Raw genomic sequence first — 20,386 nt, forward strand, 5'->3', positions numbered from 1 at the left:
TGGCTGAGCAGGTAGTGATGACTGTCCTGCTACCAAATGCCTCTTTGGACAATGCTGATTAGGCCATGAGATGAAGGTGTTTGAGTAGGAGGACATTAAATGACAATGGAAACCAGCTAAATCAGCTTGGTAGAAACAGCAACGTGGAAGATACTCTGCTTTATTAGACTCGGCCTGGCTCACCTCCCAGAAAAGCATACGGGAGAGAAGATGCTTGGCTAGCTTAATTAAACCAAATGACAATGCACATATTCCAAGCTGTGTGAGGAAAGGTCTTTGGAGACAGACAGACCGGGTCCAGTCCTGGCTTTGTTACTTGTTTTCTTTGTAATCCTGGCAGTGTTACTCATTTTCTTGAAGAATAAGTCTCTGAATGAACGCTGCTCACTCTACCTGGTGCCAGTCCTGGACAGAGAGATACTGGGGTCCACTCTGAGCATAGACTCTGTGCTCAGAGTAATGTGACTGATAGCCTTCAGGAGTTTTCCAATTCTTCTCTGCACAGCCTCCAGGTGACCAGGAATGTCTCTCAAGAACCCCAGTGATTCTCGTGGGAGGTAGATCAGCACAACACAGCCCACAGTGGGATGAGGGCAGATGCGTGTTCCAAAGGCCTTCTGAGCTCTAACATCCTTCACTAGGAAGTCTTCCCTCAGGGAGAATCAGGCAGAGCCATTCAGCCTCAGGTCCTGTGTGAACCCCGGCCCTGAGAGCGCCGTGGCCCACGCAGCGTCTCCCAGCAGGTGCAGAGGTGTCCCTGCTCCTGGCCCAGGCCTGCAATGCCGTCCTAGTTCACTGGACTCTGTCATCTGTGCTTGGCTGAGCTGCATGGTGTCCTTGGTGCCAGCAGCCACATCCCAGACTGACTGGGTCCCGCTCTTTCCAACCACGATGAGGAAGAAGGGCTGTCCCTAGGAGGAGTCCACCATCTCTCCTCAGAGTCTAGAGTGGAGCCTGGCAAAGAGGCCTGTTCTCAGAGGGGGACCCTGGAGAGGTGGACAGTAGCCACCAGCCTGCTCTCCGGCCACTCAGATACTTAGAACTTAGAAAATCAAGCAAAGACAGAAAGCGGACCTTCCACGAAGCAGTGAGAACCTTGAGTCTCAGCCCTGTGACACTGAAACTGTCATCTGAGCACCACAGCCCAGTAGTCCTGGACCCTGACCCAGGCTGGCATTCTCAGTGTTGGACCTCAGCAAGGGGGAGCGTGGCACTGCCTCAAGAAATTGAGAATACAAGCAACAAAGTGTTTAATTCCTTTGATTTTTCTCTACGATAAGCACATAAAAATTATATTGCTTCCTTAAAGAAGTTATGGACACAGGGTGCTTCAGAAAATCAGGGTGAGAAATTCACATGGCACACTCCTCGGTGCCACCATGACCCATGGTTCACTTGCATCCTTGACCAACTAAAGAGTGCACAGGGGGTTTATGTGGGTATCTTTCTAGACCAAGCACAGAGAGTGACGACCTCCTGATTCAGGGGGCATCTGCTCCCCTGAGAGAAGGGCTTTTGGTCAGAGGCAGCTCCATAAAAAGCTGGGGGCCAAGGTGGCCCCAGTGGTCATTTGATGCCTGAGTCCTTATGTTGGTCTCCCAACAGGACTGTGGGTGCAGCTGGGAGAGTTAGCTGGACCGGGAAGTATGAGGGCAGAGTTCCCAAGACTGTCCTTGCTTCTGACAGCACCTGCAAGTTTGGGGAGTGTGGATTTCCAGAACTATAGCCAGGTTCAATAATTCTCTAAAAGGACTTGCAGAACTCATGGAAAGCTACCTTACTCATATGTTACAGGGAAAGGATATATATTAAGGTCAGCCAAAGGAAAGGATGCAGGGGGCAGAATCTAGGAGAGTGCCAAATGCGAAGCTTCCATTGTCCTGAGGATTTATTACCATCCTGCCATCGATGTGTGACAATATGTATGGAGTACTGCCAATCAGGGAAGCTCACTTGAGCATCGGTGTTCAGAGGTTTTATGGGGCTACATTATGTAAGCTCAGGACCTAAACATATCTGAAGCTCCAATCTAGATGCTTGGTGACCAGAGGACTTTTTTCTTCCTCCATCTTTTGGGGCTTTACTGCCATCTGGGATAACTTCTGTTGATTAAGGGCACCTGTGTAGGCAGAGAACTATATGAGCTTTTTGAAAGTGAATACCAAAGATGGCCTGGGTGGTCAGAGAGTAAGGATGGGAATTAGATGGATGGGGGATGAATTGAGTGTCAAAATGACAATGGAGTGTTCTGCTCTTTAAAATTGGTGGTGGAAAGCATAAAACTTGGTGTCAGATCTGTCTTAGCTTTGCCACCTACTAGCTATGTAAATTAAGTCAGTCATTTTACCACACCGAACCTGTTTCCTCATTGGTATAACAGCAATAATAACAATGCCCACCAGACAGAGTTGCTGTGAGTGACTGGCACATAGTTAGTGCTCAATACATATGAGGAGAATGATAATGGTGGTGACGGTGGTGATGATGATGATGGTGATTTAGGTCCAGAATCTACTCCTGCGGGAAATCTACGTTGATCCCTTTGCGAGTCATGAAAAATAATGAAACTCTGGTTAAGTTTATATAGTTTAAACAAAGTACAGTATTCATTAATAAAAGCCCACGTAGTACTGTCTTATATTTGGATTATCTAACTGTCCTTGAAGAAAATACTGTTTTATCAAACTAATGCCAATTCTCTTTCTTAGACATTGCAACAGTTTTGTGCCTCAAAGTTATAACCTTTTGATTTTGTTGTTTTTCCCTAGGATAACTTTCTTTGGGAATCCTTTTACGATGCCAAGAGCCTCTATAAAGGTGGTTAAATAACCTATTAGGTTAAAAAAATTAGCAATAAGGCAGGGAAAAAAAAACTTTAGCTGTGAAACCCAAACCAGGAATACATTAGGGATTAAATTAGTTATTTATTTTATTTTTTTTTAATAAATTTTTATTAATGGTAATGGGATGACATTAATAAATCAGGGTACATATATTCAAAGAAAACATGTCTAGGTTATTTTGTCATCAAATTATGTTGCAAACCCCTCGCCCAAAGTCAGATTGTCCTCCGCCACCCTCTATCTAGTTCTCTGTGCCCCTCCCCCTCCCCCTAACTCTCTCCCTCCCTCCCTCCCATGTCCTCCCTCCCCCCCCACCCTTGGTAACCACCACACTCTTGTCCATGTCTCTTAGTCTCATTTTTATGTTCCACCAATGTATGGAATCATGTAGTTCTTGTTTTTTTCTGATTTACTTATTTCACTCCTTATAATGTTATCAAGATCCCACCATTTTGCTGTAAATGATCTGATGTCATCATTTCTTATGGCTGAGTAGTATTCCATAGTGTATATGTGCCACATCTTCTTTATCCAGTCTTCTATTGAAGGGCTTTTTGGTTGTTTCCATGTCTTGGCCACTGTGAACAGTGCTGCAATGAACATGGGGCTACATGTGTCTTCACGTATCAATGTTTCTGGGGTTTTGGGGTATATACCCAGTAGAGGGATTGCTGGGTCATAAGGTAGTTCTATTTTCAGTTTTTTGAGGAACCACCATACTTTCCTCCATAATGGTTGTACTACTTTACAGTCCCACCAACAGTGAATGAGGGTTCCTTTTTCTCCACAGCCTCTCCAACATTTGCTATTACCCGTCTTGTTGATAATAGCTAATCTAACAGGAGTGAGGTGGTATCTCATTGTAGTTTTGATTTGCATTTCTCTAATAACTAATGAAGCTGAGTATCTTTTCATATATCTGTTGGCCATTTGTATCTCTTCCTGGGAGAAGTGTCTGTTCATGTCCTCTTCCCATTTTTTTATTGGATTGTTTGTTTGTTTGTTGTTGAGTTTTATGAGTTCTTTGTAAATTTTGGATATTAGGCCCTTATCTGAGCTGTCGTTTGAAAATATCAGTTCCCATATAGTTGGCTGTCTGTTTATTTTGATATCAGTTTCTCTTGCTGAGCAAAAACTTTTAATTCTGATGTAGTCCCATTCATTTATCTTTGCCTTCACTTCTCTTGCCATTGGAGTCAAGTTCATAAAATGTTCTTTAAAACCCAGGTCCATGATTTTAGTACCTATGTCTTCTTCTATGTACTTTAGTGTTTCAGGTCTTATATTTAGGTCTTTGATCCATTTTGAATTAATTTTAGTACACGGGGACAGGCTGTAGTCGAGTTTCATTCTTTTGCATGTGGCTTTCCAGTTTTCCCAACACCATTTGTTGAAGAGGCTTTCTTTTCTCCATTGTGTGTTGTTGGCCCCTTTATCAAAGATTATTTGACCATATATATGTGGTTTTATTTCTGGGCTTTCTATTCTGTTCCATTGGTCTGAGTGTCTATTTTTTTGCCAATACCATGCTGTTTTGATTATCGTGGCCCTATAATATAGTTTAAAGTCAGGTATTGTAATGCCCCCAGCTTCATTCTTTTTCCTTAGGATTGTTTTGGGTATTCGGGGTTTTTTGTAATTCCATATAAATCTGATGATTTTTTGTTCCATTTCTTTAAAAAATCTCATAGGGATTTTGATGGGAATTGCATTAAATTTGTATATTGCTTTGGGTAATATGGCCATTTTGATTATATTTATTCTTCCTATCCAAGAACAAGGAATATTTTTCCATCTCATTGTATCTTTTTCGATTTCCCTTAACAATGCTTTGTAATTTTCATTATATAGGTCCTTTACGTTCTTTGTTATGTTTATTCCTAGGTATTTTATTTTTTTTGTTGCAATCGTGAAGGGGATTATTTTTTTGAGTTTGTTTTCTAATATTTCATTGTTGGCATATAGAAAGGCTATGGACTTTTGTATGTTAATTTTGTATCCTGCGACCTTACTGTATTGGTTTATTGTTTCTAATAATCTTTTTGTGGAGTCCTTCGGGTTTTCGATGTATAGGATCATATCATCAGCAAAAAGTGATAGCTTTACTTCTTCTTTTCCGATATGGATGCCTTTTATTTCTTTGTCTTGTCTGATTGCTCTGGCCAGAACTTCTAGCACCACGTTGAATAAGAGTGGAGAGAGTGGACAACCCTGTCTTGTTCCTGATTTAAGGTAGAAAGTCCTCAGTTTTATGCCGTTTAATAGGATGTTGGCTGATGGTTTATCATATATGGCCTTTATCATGTTGAGATATTTTCCTTCTATACCCATTTTGTTGAGAGTCTTAAACATAAAATTGTGTTGTATTTTATCAAAAGCCTTTTCTGCATCTATAGATAAGATCATGTGGTTTTTGTTCTTTGTTTTGTTGATATGGTGTATTACGTTAACTATTTTGCGTATGTTGAACCATCCTTGAGATTCTGGGATGAATCCCACTTGATCATGATGTATTATTTTTTTAATATGTTGTTGTATTCGGTTTGCCAGTATTTTGTTTAGTATTTTAGCATCTGTATTCATTAGAGATATTGGTCTGTAGTTTTCTTTCTTTGTGCCATCCTTGCCAGGTTTTGGTATGAGGGTTATGTTGGCCTCATAAAATGTGTTTGGAAGTATTGCTTCTTCTTCAATTTTTTGGAAGACTTTGAGTAGAATAGGAACCAAGTCTTCTTTGAATGTTTGATAGAATTCACTAGTATAACCGTCTGGGCCTGGACTTTTATTTTTGGAGAGATTTTTAATAGTTTTTTCTATTTCCTCCCTGCTGATTGGTCTGTTTAGGCTTTCTGCTTCTTCATGACTCAGTCTAGGAAGGTTGTATTGTTCTAGGAATTTATCCATTTCTTCTAGATTGTTGTATTTGGTGGCATATAATTTTTCATAGTATTCTACAATAATTCTTTGTATTTCTATGATGTCTGTGGTGATCTCTCCTCTTTCATTTTGGATTTTATTTATTTGAGTCCTGTGTCTTTTTTCCTTGGTGAGTCTTGCCAAGGGTTTGTCAATTTTGTTGATCTTTTCAAAGAACCAGCTCCTTGTTTTATTGATTTTTTCTATAGTTTTTCTGTTCTCTATTTCATTTATTTCTGCTCTGATTTTTATTATCTCCTTTCTTCGGCTGGTTTTGGGTTGTCTTTGTTCTTCTTTTTCTAGTTCCTTAAGGTGTGAAGTTAAGTGGTTTACTTCGGCTCTCTCTTGTTTGTTCATATAGGCCTGAAGTGATATGAACTTTCCTCTTATTACTGCTTTTGCTGCATCCCAGAGATTCTGATATGTCGTATTTTCATTTTCATTTGTCTGTATATATCTTTTGATTTCTGCGCTTATTTCTTCTTTGACCCATTCATTGTTTAGAAGTATGTTGTTTAGTTTCCACATTTTTGTGGGTTTTCCCCCCTCTTTTTTGCAGTTGAATTCTAGTTTCAAGGCTTTATGATCAGAAAATATGCTTGGTACAATTTCAATTTTTCTAAATTTGCTGATATTGTCTTTGTGGCCCAACATATGGTCAATTCTTGAGAATGTTCCATGTACACTAGAGAAAAATGTATACTCTGTCGCTTTGGGATGAAGTGTCCTGTAGATGTCTATCATATCCAGGTGTTCTAGTATTTCGTTTAAGGCCACTATATCTTTATTGATTCTCTGTTTGGATGACCGATCTAGAGCCGTCAGCGGTGTATTGAGGTCTCCAAGTATGATTGTATTTTTGTTAGTTTTTGTTTTAAGGTCAATAAGTAGCTGTCTTATATATTTTGGTGCTCCTTGGTTTGGTGCATATATATTAAGGATTGTTATGTCTTCTTGATTCAACTTCCCCTTAATCATTATGAAATGACCATTTTTGTCTCTGAGTACTTTTTCTGTCTTGTAGTCAGCATTATTAGATATGAGTATTGCTACGCCTGCTTTTTTTTGGGTGTTGTTTGCTTGGAGTATTGTTTTCTAGCCTTTCACTTTGAATTTGTTTTTATCCTTGTTGCTTAGATGTGTTTCTTGTAGGCAGCATATAGTTGGATTTTCTTTTTTAATCCATTCTGCTACTCTGTGTCTTTTTATTGGTAAGTTTAATCCATTTACATTTAGTGTAATTATTGACACTTGTGGGTTCCCTACTGCCATTTTATAAATTGCTTTCTGTTAGTTTTGTATCTAGTTTGATTCTTCTCTTTTGTTTTTCTATCATTTGTTTTTGTTTGTTTGTGTTCCATACTTCTTTCCTCTGTTGCTACCTTTTTTAAGTCGAGTGTTTTTGTGGTGGTTTTTTTAAGGGTGGTTACCATTAAGTAATGAAAAGGGTACCTACCATATTCATTGTAGTACCCTATCTTATAAGTATTTCTGCACTTCATCATCCTTTGCTACTGTTAATCTCCATCCTCTCCCCCCTTTTTTTCCTTTGTTGTCACAGTTTAAGTTTGGTTTTATTGTGTTCTTGGTGGAGCTGTTACTTGTGGTGTTGTTTTCTTTTGTTCTTTGAATCTGGTTGGAAACCCCCCTTAGTATTTCCTGGAGTGGGGGCTTTCTGTTGATAAATTCTCTCATCTTTTCTGTATTTGTGAATGTTTTTATATCTCCTTCATACTTGAAGGATAGCTTTCATGGGTATAGTATTCTTGGCTGAAAGTTCCTCTCTTTCAGGGCTTTAAATATTGGGGTCCACTCTCTTCTAGCTTGTAGAGTTTCTGCTGAGAAATCTGATGATAATCTAATAGGCCTTTCTTTATATGTTGTACTCTTCTTTTCCCTGGCTGCCTTGAGAATTTTTTCTTTGTCATTGGTTTGTGTCATCTTTATTATGATGTGCCTTGGAGTGGGTTTGTTGGGGTTAAGAAAACTTGGTGTTCTGTTTGCTTCTTGAATTTGAGGCTTTAGTTCCTTCCACAGGCTTGGGAAGTTCTCGTCTATTATTTGTTTGAGTATATTCTCCATTCCATTTTCTTTCTCTTCTCCCTCTGATATACCTATTATTCTTATGTTATTCTTTCTGATGGAGTCAGACAATTCCTGTAGGGCTTTCTCATTTTTTATTATTTTTGAGTCTCTTTCTTCTTCTCTCTGTTGTGCCTCAAGTTGTTTGTGTTCTATTTCACTAATCCTATCTTCAATCTGGGCTGTTCTGTTAGCTAAGCTTGTTACCTCGTTTTTCAGCTCGTGAATTGAGTTTTTCATTTCTGTTTGATTTGTTTTTATAGTTTCAATTTCCTTGGTAATATATTCTTTGTGTTCATTGAGTTGTTTTCTGATCTCCCTATATTGCCTTTCTGTGTTTTCTTGTATATCTCTGAGTATTTTTAAGATTTCTATTTTAAATTCTCTGTCATTTAGCTCCAAGGCTTCCAATATGTTAAGTCTTTTCTCCATAGATTTTTCCACATCTATTTGTGTTACCTCTCTTTCTTTTGTATCCATAATATTCTATTTCCTCTTTCTTATCGGCATCTGAGGGTGGTCTTATTGATAGCACGCAGGCGCACTCCCTCGCGGCTTGAATGAGCGTCGCTGCTGCGGTAGCTTCCTCCACACCCTCGTCTCTCAGATTCAAGTGATAACAGTCCTTTTGCTTTCAGTTTGTGTGGAACTCCGGAATGCTCCGAGGATAAATTTTTCTGTTTCTAGTTGATAAATTTGTTGTGATTTAGGGGAGAGCTGTCGGACGCGCTTCTCACAGCGCCATTTCCGTGACGTCACTCCTAAATTAGTTATTTTAACAGGCCTGACGGGCTTAGCATCATCTTAGTTCTGTCAAATCTCTGTGATGTGACATTATATGTAATTTGAGGGGGTTTCCTTATGCTTTATGGAAGTATGATGTCTGGTGCCTCCAAACACTTAGGTTTTGTTTTTTTAGGCTTTTCATTAGGAGGGGTTATTGTTGGTTTGGTTCAGAGAGCCATTCTATTCCCAAATCTGCCTTCTTATGCCCAGTTGACACGTCTGAGAGGCGGCACAAGTTGGGATGAGGGCTTCTCCCCCTGGTGCCCTGTGAGGGCAGAGAGCTTTCCTCTCTGGCTCTGGTATGGTACAGCATGCGATATGTGTTCACTTTGGTGACCAGAATTAGGATGAATCTTAGTCTAACTGAAAGTGGGCCTTGTTTATACCAAATGACTTCTGTAGTCACACAGGACTTCCCCCGTGAGCGATAGCACCCCAAAATAGTGCTTTTCAGAAGTGACTAAAACTGAAAGTTTCTAGCCAACTGACACACCAAGGCAGAGGCACCACTGGCACCGAAGACAAAGAAATTTATGATAAAGCACGTGGCTTTCGCAAACTTTTGTTCATCTCATGCTCTGAAGTGTGTGTGTATGTGTTCTAATGTCCCATGTGATGTCATTTAGTTGTACATGTTGCAACCAAAAGCTGCATCGAACATCTTGTGTCTGAGGGACACAAAGGGTGTCAGTACCCCAAGTCTACAGTCTAGGTAGTGGGGGTGATGAGGAAGTGCCAGGGTCTAAGAAAAGACCCCATTCTCCAGGAGTTCACAGCTAGCCGTTCATTCCTCCTTCTGGGATGGAAACCAAGCCGTGGGAGGGCGCTGCGCGGGAGACAGGGATGCAAGGCAGATGTTCTGGCCTAGGAAGCTCTGCCTACACGTTTCACTGCCCTCCACCTCATGCTCAGCTGTGCGCTCTGGAGAGGCGCCCACTTCCCCCTTCACTCTTCACTCCACTGCACCGACGGGTAGACCCGAGGTTAATCAGTGTAAGACACATATGGTCCATTTTGGAAAACAGGCTGCAATTGTTTGAAAAGGAGTTGCTAGACCATCTTTTGAGAATATCCAAGGTGCTGAGACAAAAGCCTGCGTGTTTGTTGTGCCCATCTAGGTGAGCGTGGTGGGGAAGGCACTGAGGGATGTTTATCTCTGCTCCTCTTCACACAGGTGATGGAGGAAATGGCCCTGATGCTGCAGAACCACCGCGTGTCTCCCCGAAGGCAGAGGCATGCTTTGCTTAGACATTCCCGCTGCGTCCAGGAGCAAATCTGCATCATGGCAATTTGCTAGTTTCTGCTCCAGGGACGGAGAAGCAGACACAGCTTTAGATTCTTCGCTGCTGCCACTCCAGCATCCTGGCCACCAAAATACATACATATTTTTGAGGATTCCAGCACAAGGGGAATTGGCTTTTAATCGTTTAGTTGCATTATTATAAATTATGGACGTCTAGAACAGGATCATTAGGGTCTCTGAGCATTGGCACTGCCAACTTCTTAGTCTGGATAATTCTGTGTGGGGGCTGTCCTGTGGGTTGTAAGATCTTTAGCAGCATCCTTGGCCTCTGCCCACCAGAGGCTTCCCATTAGCATCCTTCCCCAATCCTCAGTTGTGACAACCAAAGATGTCTCCAGATATCACCAAATGTCCTCTGGGGTGACATCGCCCCAGGGGGAAAGCACTGCTCTAGAAATAATGAAGGCCATCATTAGAACTCTGAGCACATTCTATGTTCTCAAACCATCCCTATTTAAAGAATGGTACAAGTGGTTCTGGCACTTTGTACAGAAACTGAACCTTTGTGCTACAAGAAGTTGGACTTTTTAGGTGACCCTTGGCAGCACAGAATGACAATCTGAAACAGAATCGAAAAAGCTCATTCGGGCTTCTGGGTAGAGTTCCAAATCCCCCAGATTATACCATATCAAATTGGGTCTTCTCCCGTTAACAAATTGGATTTTTTTTAAAAGCGTGGCAGTTGGATTTATAATAATATTTAGGATTAAAGGGGAGGATGAGAAAAATTTACTTTCTTGTTATAAATACCCTTAATTAAATTTTAGAGTCTGTTTGGAAGAGGTTAAATATTAGACGAAATGTTGTGAGACGTGCTGATGATTTCGCGTAGTCAGAGTAAAAACTGATCCCAGATGCTCTGAGGGTCTCAAGAAAAATGCACTCTAATGAACTTGTGTGGTCAAGGTTCATTTCATGTGTCAACTTGGCTAGGACATGGTGCCCAGATATTTGTTTCTGTGAGGGTCTTTTTGGTTGACATTTATATTTAAGCCAATGGACTGTGCATGAAGTACAGTGCCCTCTATAATGTGGATGGAGCTCATCAAATCAGCTGCTGGTCTTTAATAGAGCAAAGACTGACCTCCCCTCATGCCTATTCTTGAGTCAGAAGGGAATGCTGCCAACAGATGTCTTTGGATTTGAACTGCAACACTGGCTCTTTTCTAGGTCTTCAGCTTGCTGGCCCACCCTTGTGGACTTGCCGGCTTCCATAATCACGTAAGACAATTCTTTAACACTATCCATCAATCCATCCATCATCTATCTATCTACATACCTGCTATCCACATTCTACTGGTTCTCTTTCTTGGAGAACCCTGGCTAATACAATCACAGTGGAAATGCCAAGTACAAAGTTTCCCTGTTAACCGTCACCACCCACTCACCTGCTCTGCGTTTCACGAGCAATGGCTGTAGACCCTCTGGGAGAGCAAGGCAATGCCTGTTTTGTGTTTGCCTGTTGGTTTTAGTTTTTATACTGCGGAGGCCAGCAGGATGCAGGTCCTGGTGGAAAGGCGTTTACTTTGGGTTTGCCGAGGAAGCATGGGAGCAGCACCGCGGCTGTGAAGCTGGGGAAAGCTGCAGGGCAGCAGTGCACACCACAGGCACGGAGGAAGGTGGCAGATGTTTTAAAAATAATTAAGAACCTGCTGGGACTGGCAAGGTCTCCCCTCCCCACCCAGACCCTCTGGCAGCCTTGCCCTCTCTCAAGGTGCCTCAGTGCTGCGTCTCTGTGGCTGGTTCTCGGTCCAGTGGTGGGCCTGTCCCATCCCACAGGTTTGCTCCCGACACACACACGCACAGGCATCCACACCCAGCTTGTGAAAGAACTCGGCCCAAGGAGGGACAGCAAGACGGTTCTGCTCTTCCGTGAGTCAGCACGCCAGATGGCAACCCAGCCCCGGCCCTCACCTGACCGTGAGGCACTGCAGGAGAAAACCTCAGGGGTCCCTCCCACCACAGATCTGTCATCTGATTCTGGATCTTGAGGTTGAGTAGTTGTGATTGTTTCTGTCCTCTACTTATAAAGTCACAGGAGACCTTTGGAGAAAGGTATTTTGTCTAAAGCTGCTCACAGCTATCTCTGAGCTTCCTGCTAATAATTCCTTCCTAAGTCTGTTCCCAGAGGGCTTCTAGCAGAGGCCCGGCTGCTGGCCCACGTAAGACGTTTTAATCAACTGCCTTAAGCTTTTCCATTTTAGGACATTTGAAAGTAGATGCTTAGACTCGAGGTGCCACGTGTCCAATAGTGCGTGCGACTTTGTGTGTGGGAAACAAATTTGTGAAAATATCCATCATGCATGACTTTGTATTTCTATAGGAACCATCTGGCAACTCCAGTAAAATGTAAAATAAAAATCTCTGATGTATAAGAAAAAACAAACCACAAGAAGAAATGCAGGGGCTTTATTATAATCAGTATTATTCTTGAAGTTAACAATTGATAAACTAATTCAGGAAACAATGTTGCTTTCAACGACCCAGAGCCCAGATACATGCCAGATGCAGCTAAAAGTGCATGAAGTATGCACCTTGGGAAACAGCACGGTGCTCCCGCCTGCAAAACCTAGTATCAACGACGTGTCTGAACTTCTGTGGCGCAGGGTGCAGTGGTCGGCACGGCCTGGCCGAGCGCTGCCTACTCTCAGTGTCCGTTTTGAGATGCCGGCTCCAGATGCCGGGGGATGAGGGAGAGCTGCTTGCTTACTTGATGTGCCTGCCTCACGACAGTGCTGCCCACCAAGCCTGCATTTCCAAAACCTGACTCAGTGTGTAACAACATCTCAGAGATTAAGAAACATGAGATGTGACGCCAACCTTGAAGGTTAGGCTACAGCTTTCGCAAGTCAATGGGATAGGAAACCAACCATTGCCTTCAGAATGCAGTGCTTCTCCCCTGGGGAAGGCTGAGAGGTGGGTCTGGCTTCGGCAGCTGCGGATTTGATAACAGCATCTGAGAGGCTGGTGTTGAGCACGCTGCTCCCAGCACACTGCTGGCCTGCAGCAAATGCCCATTGGCCAGCGGGGCAGGTGGGGCCATACCTCCTCTCAAAGCATCTGCTCTGAAGATCTGAACATCTGAGAGAAGGAGCCCTTCGGCTTTTCAGAAAAGCAGGGCACTCCACAGCTGTGAGCCAGAGAGCAGTCTAGGGCGGCTCTGGGCAGAAAACACGTGCAGAGAGTGGGACCATCTGACGGGCCCAAGCGAACGTGGGCCCAAGCAACCATGCACTTAGGCCGAAGGAATTCTGGACAGTTGGACTGATTGACAAACAGGTTTTTTCTAGCTCAAATGGAATGTGGTGTTCCCATGTTTTCCTAGGGAGACAAAGGGCGGGATTTCATCTGCTTCTCTGTGCACTCAATTCTTTCTGTGCAGTCTATGCTCTTGCTGTAGTGCTCCAGAATTAGCTACACGTCTGTTCCCCCACCTGGTCAGTGATCACTTCCAGAACTCAAAATCAGTTCTGGAGGGGAGTGCTGAAAGATGCACGTTCACCTTGATTTCTCTGGAGAAGCCTGTCTCGATGGCGAGGCAGCGCTGGACTTGGGACCTACATGGAGAGCTCAACCCAGAAGCACCACCTTTGGGCAAACTGCTTACATTCTCCTTTTCCAGCAAGAGGACTCCTGAAATAAATGAGCCATTTCAGAGACACAAGCTTCTCTTTGGTTCTCCTGTGGCTGGCTAGTGTCGCTCTGCACCGGGATCCCTTGTCACACAGGAAGTGACATTCAGGGTTGCTGTGGTCTGTTTTATGTCTTTGCTCTCTGCCTTTCTGAAGCGTGCACCCACAGTTAACACCCTCATGTCTTTGTCCCCTTAGGTGTTAATACTTCACTGTCCTCATACTGAAAAGCATGAAATGATTGAGCTTTCCCCATGCTCTTAACCCAATCTTCCCAAATTTGTGCCTCTTGTTTTCAAGACCACAGGCAGCAATTTTAGTCAATGGCTGAAACAGAACTGAAGCTAAACTGAACAACTTCACTTTGCTCAGGCTCGGCAAGTTCTGCTAAATGGCACAAGGACCCTCAGACACCAACCAGGGCTCTTGGAAACAAGAGGTCTGTTTCTAGCTTTTGATACGGAAATGTAAGGCAAAGGGAGGGTGCTTTGCTTTGCCTTAGATTTCCCAACAGAAAAGCGTTTTGAAGGAAATGCCATTTTTGTCCTCTTGGCAGGGAAAACAACAATGTTGGGACACCAGGCGTGGCCGGGGAGGGAGCTGGGTCCTTGCCGGTCACTTGCGGGGCTGCTGGATGTGCTGAGTTCTCGGGGAAGAATGCTTGTCTATGGAGGCATGGGGCTTCTGGTGAGCCACCTGGGCGGCCGCAGGGGGGAAATCTTTGTCGCCCTGTCAGAGACACAGAAGGAGAACATAAGTTCATCAACACTGAAGAGCTAGCTGGGTTCTTGCAGGAGCAAAGCCCCAACCCTGCACCCACCATGTGCCTGCATCACGAATGATGGGATGGGGACCAGTGGACAGATAGGAGCCTGTCTCCTGGGGCTATGAGGGTCCTGAAGCTCTCTGGGGAGCTGAGGAGGCAAGGAGGCCCACATACCACCCAGAAGGTGAGAATGCTTGCTGTCTCTGCCCCCACGCCATGAGGTCAGGTCACCATGCGACTCACTGCGAACTAAATGTGTTTCAGTGTCTTTCTCCTGCTAGAACTGTTCCTGTCATCTTTTGAACTGGGGGCCGGACAGAAGCAAAACCAGGGTCTTCAATTCAGATTTGCCGCCACAGCTGAGAGCTGTGGAGGAAGCACGGGGCAGGGCTGCAGACTGTGAGATGGTACCTGACTCAGTGTGCTGGGTCTCGGAGAAGGCACTTGGCTGTTTTCAGGGAGGAAGCACGTCCTCGTGCCAACAGTGCCTGTGATGGGGGCTGGGGCGGGCAGGCTGGAGCCACACTGCTCTGGCTAAGCCAACTTGCCATGGTTGACCTCAAACTTGTGTCGCCATTTTCTCACATGCAGTAGGTGTGCCACTTGCCTGTCCCAGCATCTCTGGGCGGCTGTGGTGAGCTGTCCCCAGCAATGGCATGGTCTTTATACATCATGTGCTAAGTGCTCAGATGTACTGTGAGCCACAGATCTGTGGATGGAGTTGTGTCCTCCTCAACACGGGAGCTGGCCAGTGGGAGGTCTGTGGTTACAAAATGCTGGGTCTCCCAGGAAGAGTGGCCCTTGAAATGTAAAGGGTATGACTGAAACCCATGAGCTTAGTCCCGGGGCTGGCGAGCATTTTCCGTAATATGTCAGATAGTAAATATTTTAGGCTTTGTGGGTCAGACTCGCTGTCTGAACTGAACTGTGGCTGCTGAGGCAGGAAAGCAGCCACAGATAACGCGTATACGATGGGCGTGGCTGTGCCATGGAAACGAGCCACAGGCACCGACCTCCGAATTGCGTATCATTTTCACACATCAAGACGCAATTCTTATTTCGATTTTTTCCAACCATTTAAAAATGTAAAAGCACTCTCAGCTCACAGGTCCCCCAGAAGTGTATGACCGGTGGTACTGTGACCCCTGAATGAGTCTCAAGGGGAGGGAGACAGCGGAGGGAGGAGCGGCAGCGGCTCCCACCCACGCCCTGCGCTCCATGGACAGGAGACAACAAAGCCCCGCTGGACCCGACAGAAGACAGAAGGAACTGAAGGATCACATGCTGAGGCCCCGTTTGATGAAGGCTCTTACCCGGGCGATAACTCCGGAGATGAACACGGTGGGTTTAGGCGGACTGCAAGACAAGAAGGGAAAAGACGATTTAGCAGAACATCACAAAAGGGGGCCGTGGCAGGGGTCGAGAAGGTGGGTGAGGCTAGTTTTAGGGGAAGGTAACAAGCAATGGCTGAGGAGGGAGCAGGAGGCAGACCTCTTCCTCTGTATTATTCCCTTCGACCACCACCTGGCTGCTGGGCTCAGGTGGCTGAGGCGAGGTCAGGTAAAGGGCGAGGCAGGAAACAGATTGTAGCAAACAGCAGGGAAGTTGCTGGAAAGCACTTTCTTTTTGTTTTTGTTCTTTGGTTTGTCCTCAATTTGTAACTATGGGCAAGCTCGGTGGTTTTGGTTTCAGGAAGACGCAGGTGCTTCTTGAAGCAGGAAAGCAGGGTCCCACCGGACGAATGTGGAGACCCTAACTAAGAAGCTCCTTGTCCTGTTGGCTGAGGGATCCCTTCCACAGTCCTCCTGGAGCCATGGCCCCCAGCGGCTTCTAACGGTGCGATCCCTGAATTAATGCAAAGCTCCTGGCTTCCGTGGGACCCCAAGGAGTAGAAATGTAAGGTCCTTCTGAAGCATTGTCATTTTTAACATCTTATATCATACTGAGCTCGCCTAGTGTCACCAAAACTGAGGGGGTGGGTTACAGGACTGAAATAATACATGTACATTGTTGAGAAGCAGACAAACCAGAACATGTTAGGATCACCTGTGATCACGCCACATGCAGATAATTGCTGCTAACAAGTGGCTATCCTTCCAGTCTACCTATATGGATAAGTAGACACTTGTTTTCTTACTAAATTTCTTTTGTTTGTTTTTTTTCTTGTAAAAAGAGTCATACTTTCTGTACTTAGGATACAGTGAGCAAACTTCCGTATGATTACATGCTCTTCTACGCAGTTTTACATGGCTGCACACGTCAGAGTTCTAAGATACCGGAGCACAGCTCCAGGTGGCGCACAGGTGCGCACAGATGGCCTGAGCAAGGCACGGAGACCTGGGGGTGATAAGTGCTGCCTGCAAGGCCAGTCCAGCAGGGAGGGTGTGAAGGGGCAGCTCGAGAAGGTGGACAGATTGGTTCAAGGCTGGATTTGCTGGGCAGACAGCGGAATCCATCCATGCGCTGCCTGGCTTGCCTCCCACCAGCTCTGCTGCTGGGTCCTTTGAAGGAAACTGCTTGTTGCTCATTTTGCATCTTTGCGGTGCTGTAGGCAAAAGACCTGTGTTCAGAAAGTTCGCTGTTTAAAACCCAAAGAGTTTAGCACAAACACCCTAAATTCCCCCAAGTAATTTCTGTTACTCCATGAGATTAAGAGACTTCAGGTTTTACTGAGCAGCACAGAAATATCCCCACATGACTGGTTTTATTTAGCTTTTGTTATGGGGTTAACTGACTTGGACTTTCCCCCCCTTTTTCACAAATATGATTTGGCCACAGGATCAATAGCCGAGCAGAGAAGAGTGAGCTTAGCTCGAGTGTACACCCCTCTGTAGCGTGTGAGGCCTTGTGACTGCTCCGTGCCACCCACAGGGGGTCCACCAGGGCCTTCGTGGCCACGGGCTCACGTCCCAGGTGAGGGAGCTATGCTCCGATTCTCACATTTCATAGGTGTTTTGGAAAGAAATATGGAAACGGTAGCATAAACGTTTCTTAACTGTTGAATGTTCCTTTAAAAATCTAGGAGGAGCCTGAAAGTTTTGTTTTGATAACTAATTATACAGCATCACCTTCCCACAAGGCCTGACCGGCACATGGCTGCTTCCATCATTTCTACTTTTCACTGGCTTTAGAACCGAGATCAAGGCTCTGAAGGCAGAGGCAGAAATACTCCCTCTGTCCCTCACCGCAACCCCCCAGAAAGAATCTGATGAGAAAGTCACCCACAGAGAGTGAATCTAGTCAGAAGAGATACACAATTAAGGAGATTAGCTCCTCTACCACAGTGAGCTCCAAAGGGTGGCGAGGAAGCTTGTATCACTTTATACATATGCATATATCCACATACATACATACATACATAAATACATATATCCTCTTTCTACACATATGTACATTCAATACTTTGTTAAAAAGCAGACAAGCAAAAAAAAAAAGTTAAAATCCCTTTTAATTCTATGTTACTATATGTATTACACATAGTAATATTTCTGAACAGAACTGAACTATAGAAAAAGAGGGGCAAATATAGGATGATGGAAAATGATTTGACTTTGGGTGATGGGTACACAATGCAACCAACAGTTCAAATGCTACAGAGATGTTTACCTGAAACCTATGTACTCTTATTGATCAATGTCACCCCATTAAATTTAATTTCTAAATAAAAAAAAAAAAAGAAATGAAGAAAAAAGCTGCAGCAGCAGCAGTAAAAAATAAAAAAGACTAACTGAATCAGTGGATTATGCTTTGAGGAGCTGGCTGTAGCAGGCAGATGTCCGCCTGCAGTGGTCACTCCAGTGGTCTGTGTTCGGCACCCGTTCCCGTGTGTGTGGAGAAAGGGTCTCTGAAACTCAGAGCCTCATCACAGGGTCCCACACTTCCACCTGCTGGCCTCCCTGGCCCCACTGTGCCACACAGGTGACCCTTCACACTCTGGCCCTGGCTGTCTCCTGAGTTAAACATGACAAAGGTGGATTCTAGGTCTTGACTTGAGTACATTTTGGGAAATGCGCATGTGAATGGTTATAAGAGGCATAGTGACCGTGCTCCAGCCCAAACATCAGAAAATACAAGTGGAAGCTGTAGCCTCACTTCTACTGTCTGATGCCCAGTAGCGGGGATAGTTTTTATTTTCCTGGCACCCACTTTAACATCTCCCCTCAAACGAGACTGTCACAGCATGACTGCTGAATGGCTATGGACACTCTGGACTCTGGGGCTAAAGGAGACCCCCCCTCCCCAAGACCCAGCTCACTCCCTACAGGGAGTCAGACCTAAGGGTCCACGTGCGCATGAAGATGATTCTCCTCGCTAACCCCATCTTACAGACACCCCCCCGACTCATCTTGTTGAGTTTAGAGCACGGGTCCCCAAACTTTTTACACAGGGGGCCAGTTCACTGTCCCTCAGACCGTTGGAGGGCTGGACTATAAAAAAACTATGAACAAATCCCTATGCACACTGCACATATCTTATTTTAAAGTAAAAAAACAAAACGGGAACAAATACAATATTTAAAATAAAGAACAAGTGAATTTAAATAAACAAACTGACCAGTATTTCAACGGGAACTATGGGCCTGCTTTTGGCTAATGAGATGGTCAATGTCCAGTTCCATATTTGTCACTGCTAGCCGTAACAAGTGATATGACGTGCTTCCGGACCGTGACGCGTGCATCCCACGTCACCGGAAGTAGTACTGTAGGTGAGTGATGCCGCGCTTTGCTGACCACCAATGAAAGAGGTGCCCCTTCTGGAAGTGCAGCGGGGGCCGGATAAATGGCCTCAGGGGCTGCATGCAGCCCACCGGCCGTAGTTTGGGGATCCCTGGTTTAGAGGGCTCTTTTGGTTCTGCTCATCAAGGGACAGTGTATCAGAGCAAAGCCTGCTGAACTCAGAGTCGAGGAAAAAACCAAGAGATCCAGCATGTGAGGGAGAGGTTCTTGCTGCAAGAGTACAGTGTTTTTTTGTTTTTTGTTTAAACATCAAAGAATTGTGCTGTGCATGCGAAGTCTTACCAGGCAGGGCGACCCAGCCTGTGTTAGCTCTGGTAAACGACCTTCCTACAGAGTGCAAGTCTCTCCTCCCTTCCAAGTTGGCTTCAAAACCCCAGCTAGCTCAGCAACTCATTAACGTTTTTAAAAATAAATTTACCTCTTAAGCCATTTTAAAAATTGAATTTATTGGGGTGACATTGGTTAATGAAAGTATAGTTTTCAGGTGCACAGTTCTATAATACATCACCTGTACATTGCACTGCGTTCATCACCCCAAGTCTTCTCCCATCACTATTTATCCCTCCATCACCCTCCCTGACCTCCCCCACCTTCTCCCCTCTGTTAATCATCACACTGTTGTCTGTCCCTTTGAGTTTTTTCCTTTGCTCAATCCCTTCCCCTTTTCACCCAGACTCAGACCCCCTCCCCTCTGACAGCTGTCAGTCTGTTCTCGGTGTCGATGAGTCTGTTTCTATTTTGTTTGTTAGTTTATTTTGTTCATTAGATTCCACTTATAAATGAAATCATATGGTAGGTACTTGCCTTTTAAGTCATTTTTAATTGTACAACTCAGTGCCATGGAGTACATTCACACTGTTATACAGTCATCACCATAGGCCATTTCCAGAACTTTTCATCATCCTTAACAGAAACTCTATCTAGTAAAGAGTGACTCCTCATTCTCTCTTCCCTTAAACCCTGGTAACTACTGTTCTGCTTTCTGTGCCGAGAATTCAACGAGTCTAGTTCCTCACGTAAGTGGAATCATACAATGGTTGTCCTTTTGCGTCTGGCTTATTTCACGGAGCATAATGTCTTCAAGGTTCATCCAGGTTGTAGCATATGTTAGAATTTCTTTGTTCTTTTTAAAGGCTGAGTAATATTGCATTGTATGAATAGACCACGTTTTGTTTATCCATTTATCTGTTCATGGGTACTTGACTTGTTTCCGCTTTTTGGACTATTGTGACTAATGATGCTACGAACATGAATATACCAGTATCTGTTTGAGACCCTGCTTTCAATTCTTCCATATGGACTCTCAGAATGGGATTTTCTGG

At 44.3% G+C, this 20,386-nt stretch overlaps 1 protein-coding gene across 1 annotated transcript in view; it reads right to left on the reverse strand.

Moving 5' to 3' along the window:
• Nucleotides 1-12,320: 12,320 nt before the first annotated feature.
• DAP (death associated protein) overlaps nt 12,321-20,386 on the reverse strand; it is a 53,706-nt gene continuing 45,640 nt past the window's right edge. The window contains exons 3-4 of the mRNA XM_066243655.1: nt 15,642-15,684; nt 12,321-14,291 (exon numbers count right to left, since the gene is read on the reverse strand). Of these exons, the coding sequence (XP_066099752.1) occupies nt 14,178-14,291; nt 15,642-15,684 (157 nt within the window). The 3' untranslated portion in view covers nt 12,321-14,177. The remainder of the gene's footprint in view (nt 14,292-15,641; nt 15,685-20,386) is intronic.

This window comes from Saccopteryx bilineata, chromosome 1 (genome assembly GCF_036850765.1).
Source record: "Saccopteryx bilineata isolate mSacBil1 chromosome 1, mSacBil1_pri_phased_curated, whole genome shotgun sequence".
NCBI lineage: Eukaryota > Metazoa > Chordata > Mammalia > Chiroptera > Emballonuridae > Saccopteryx > Saccopteryx bilineata.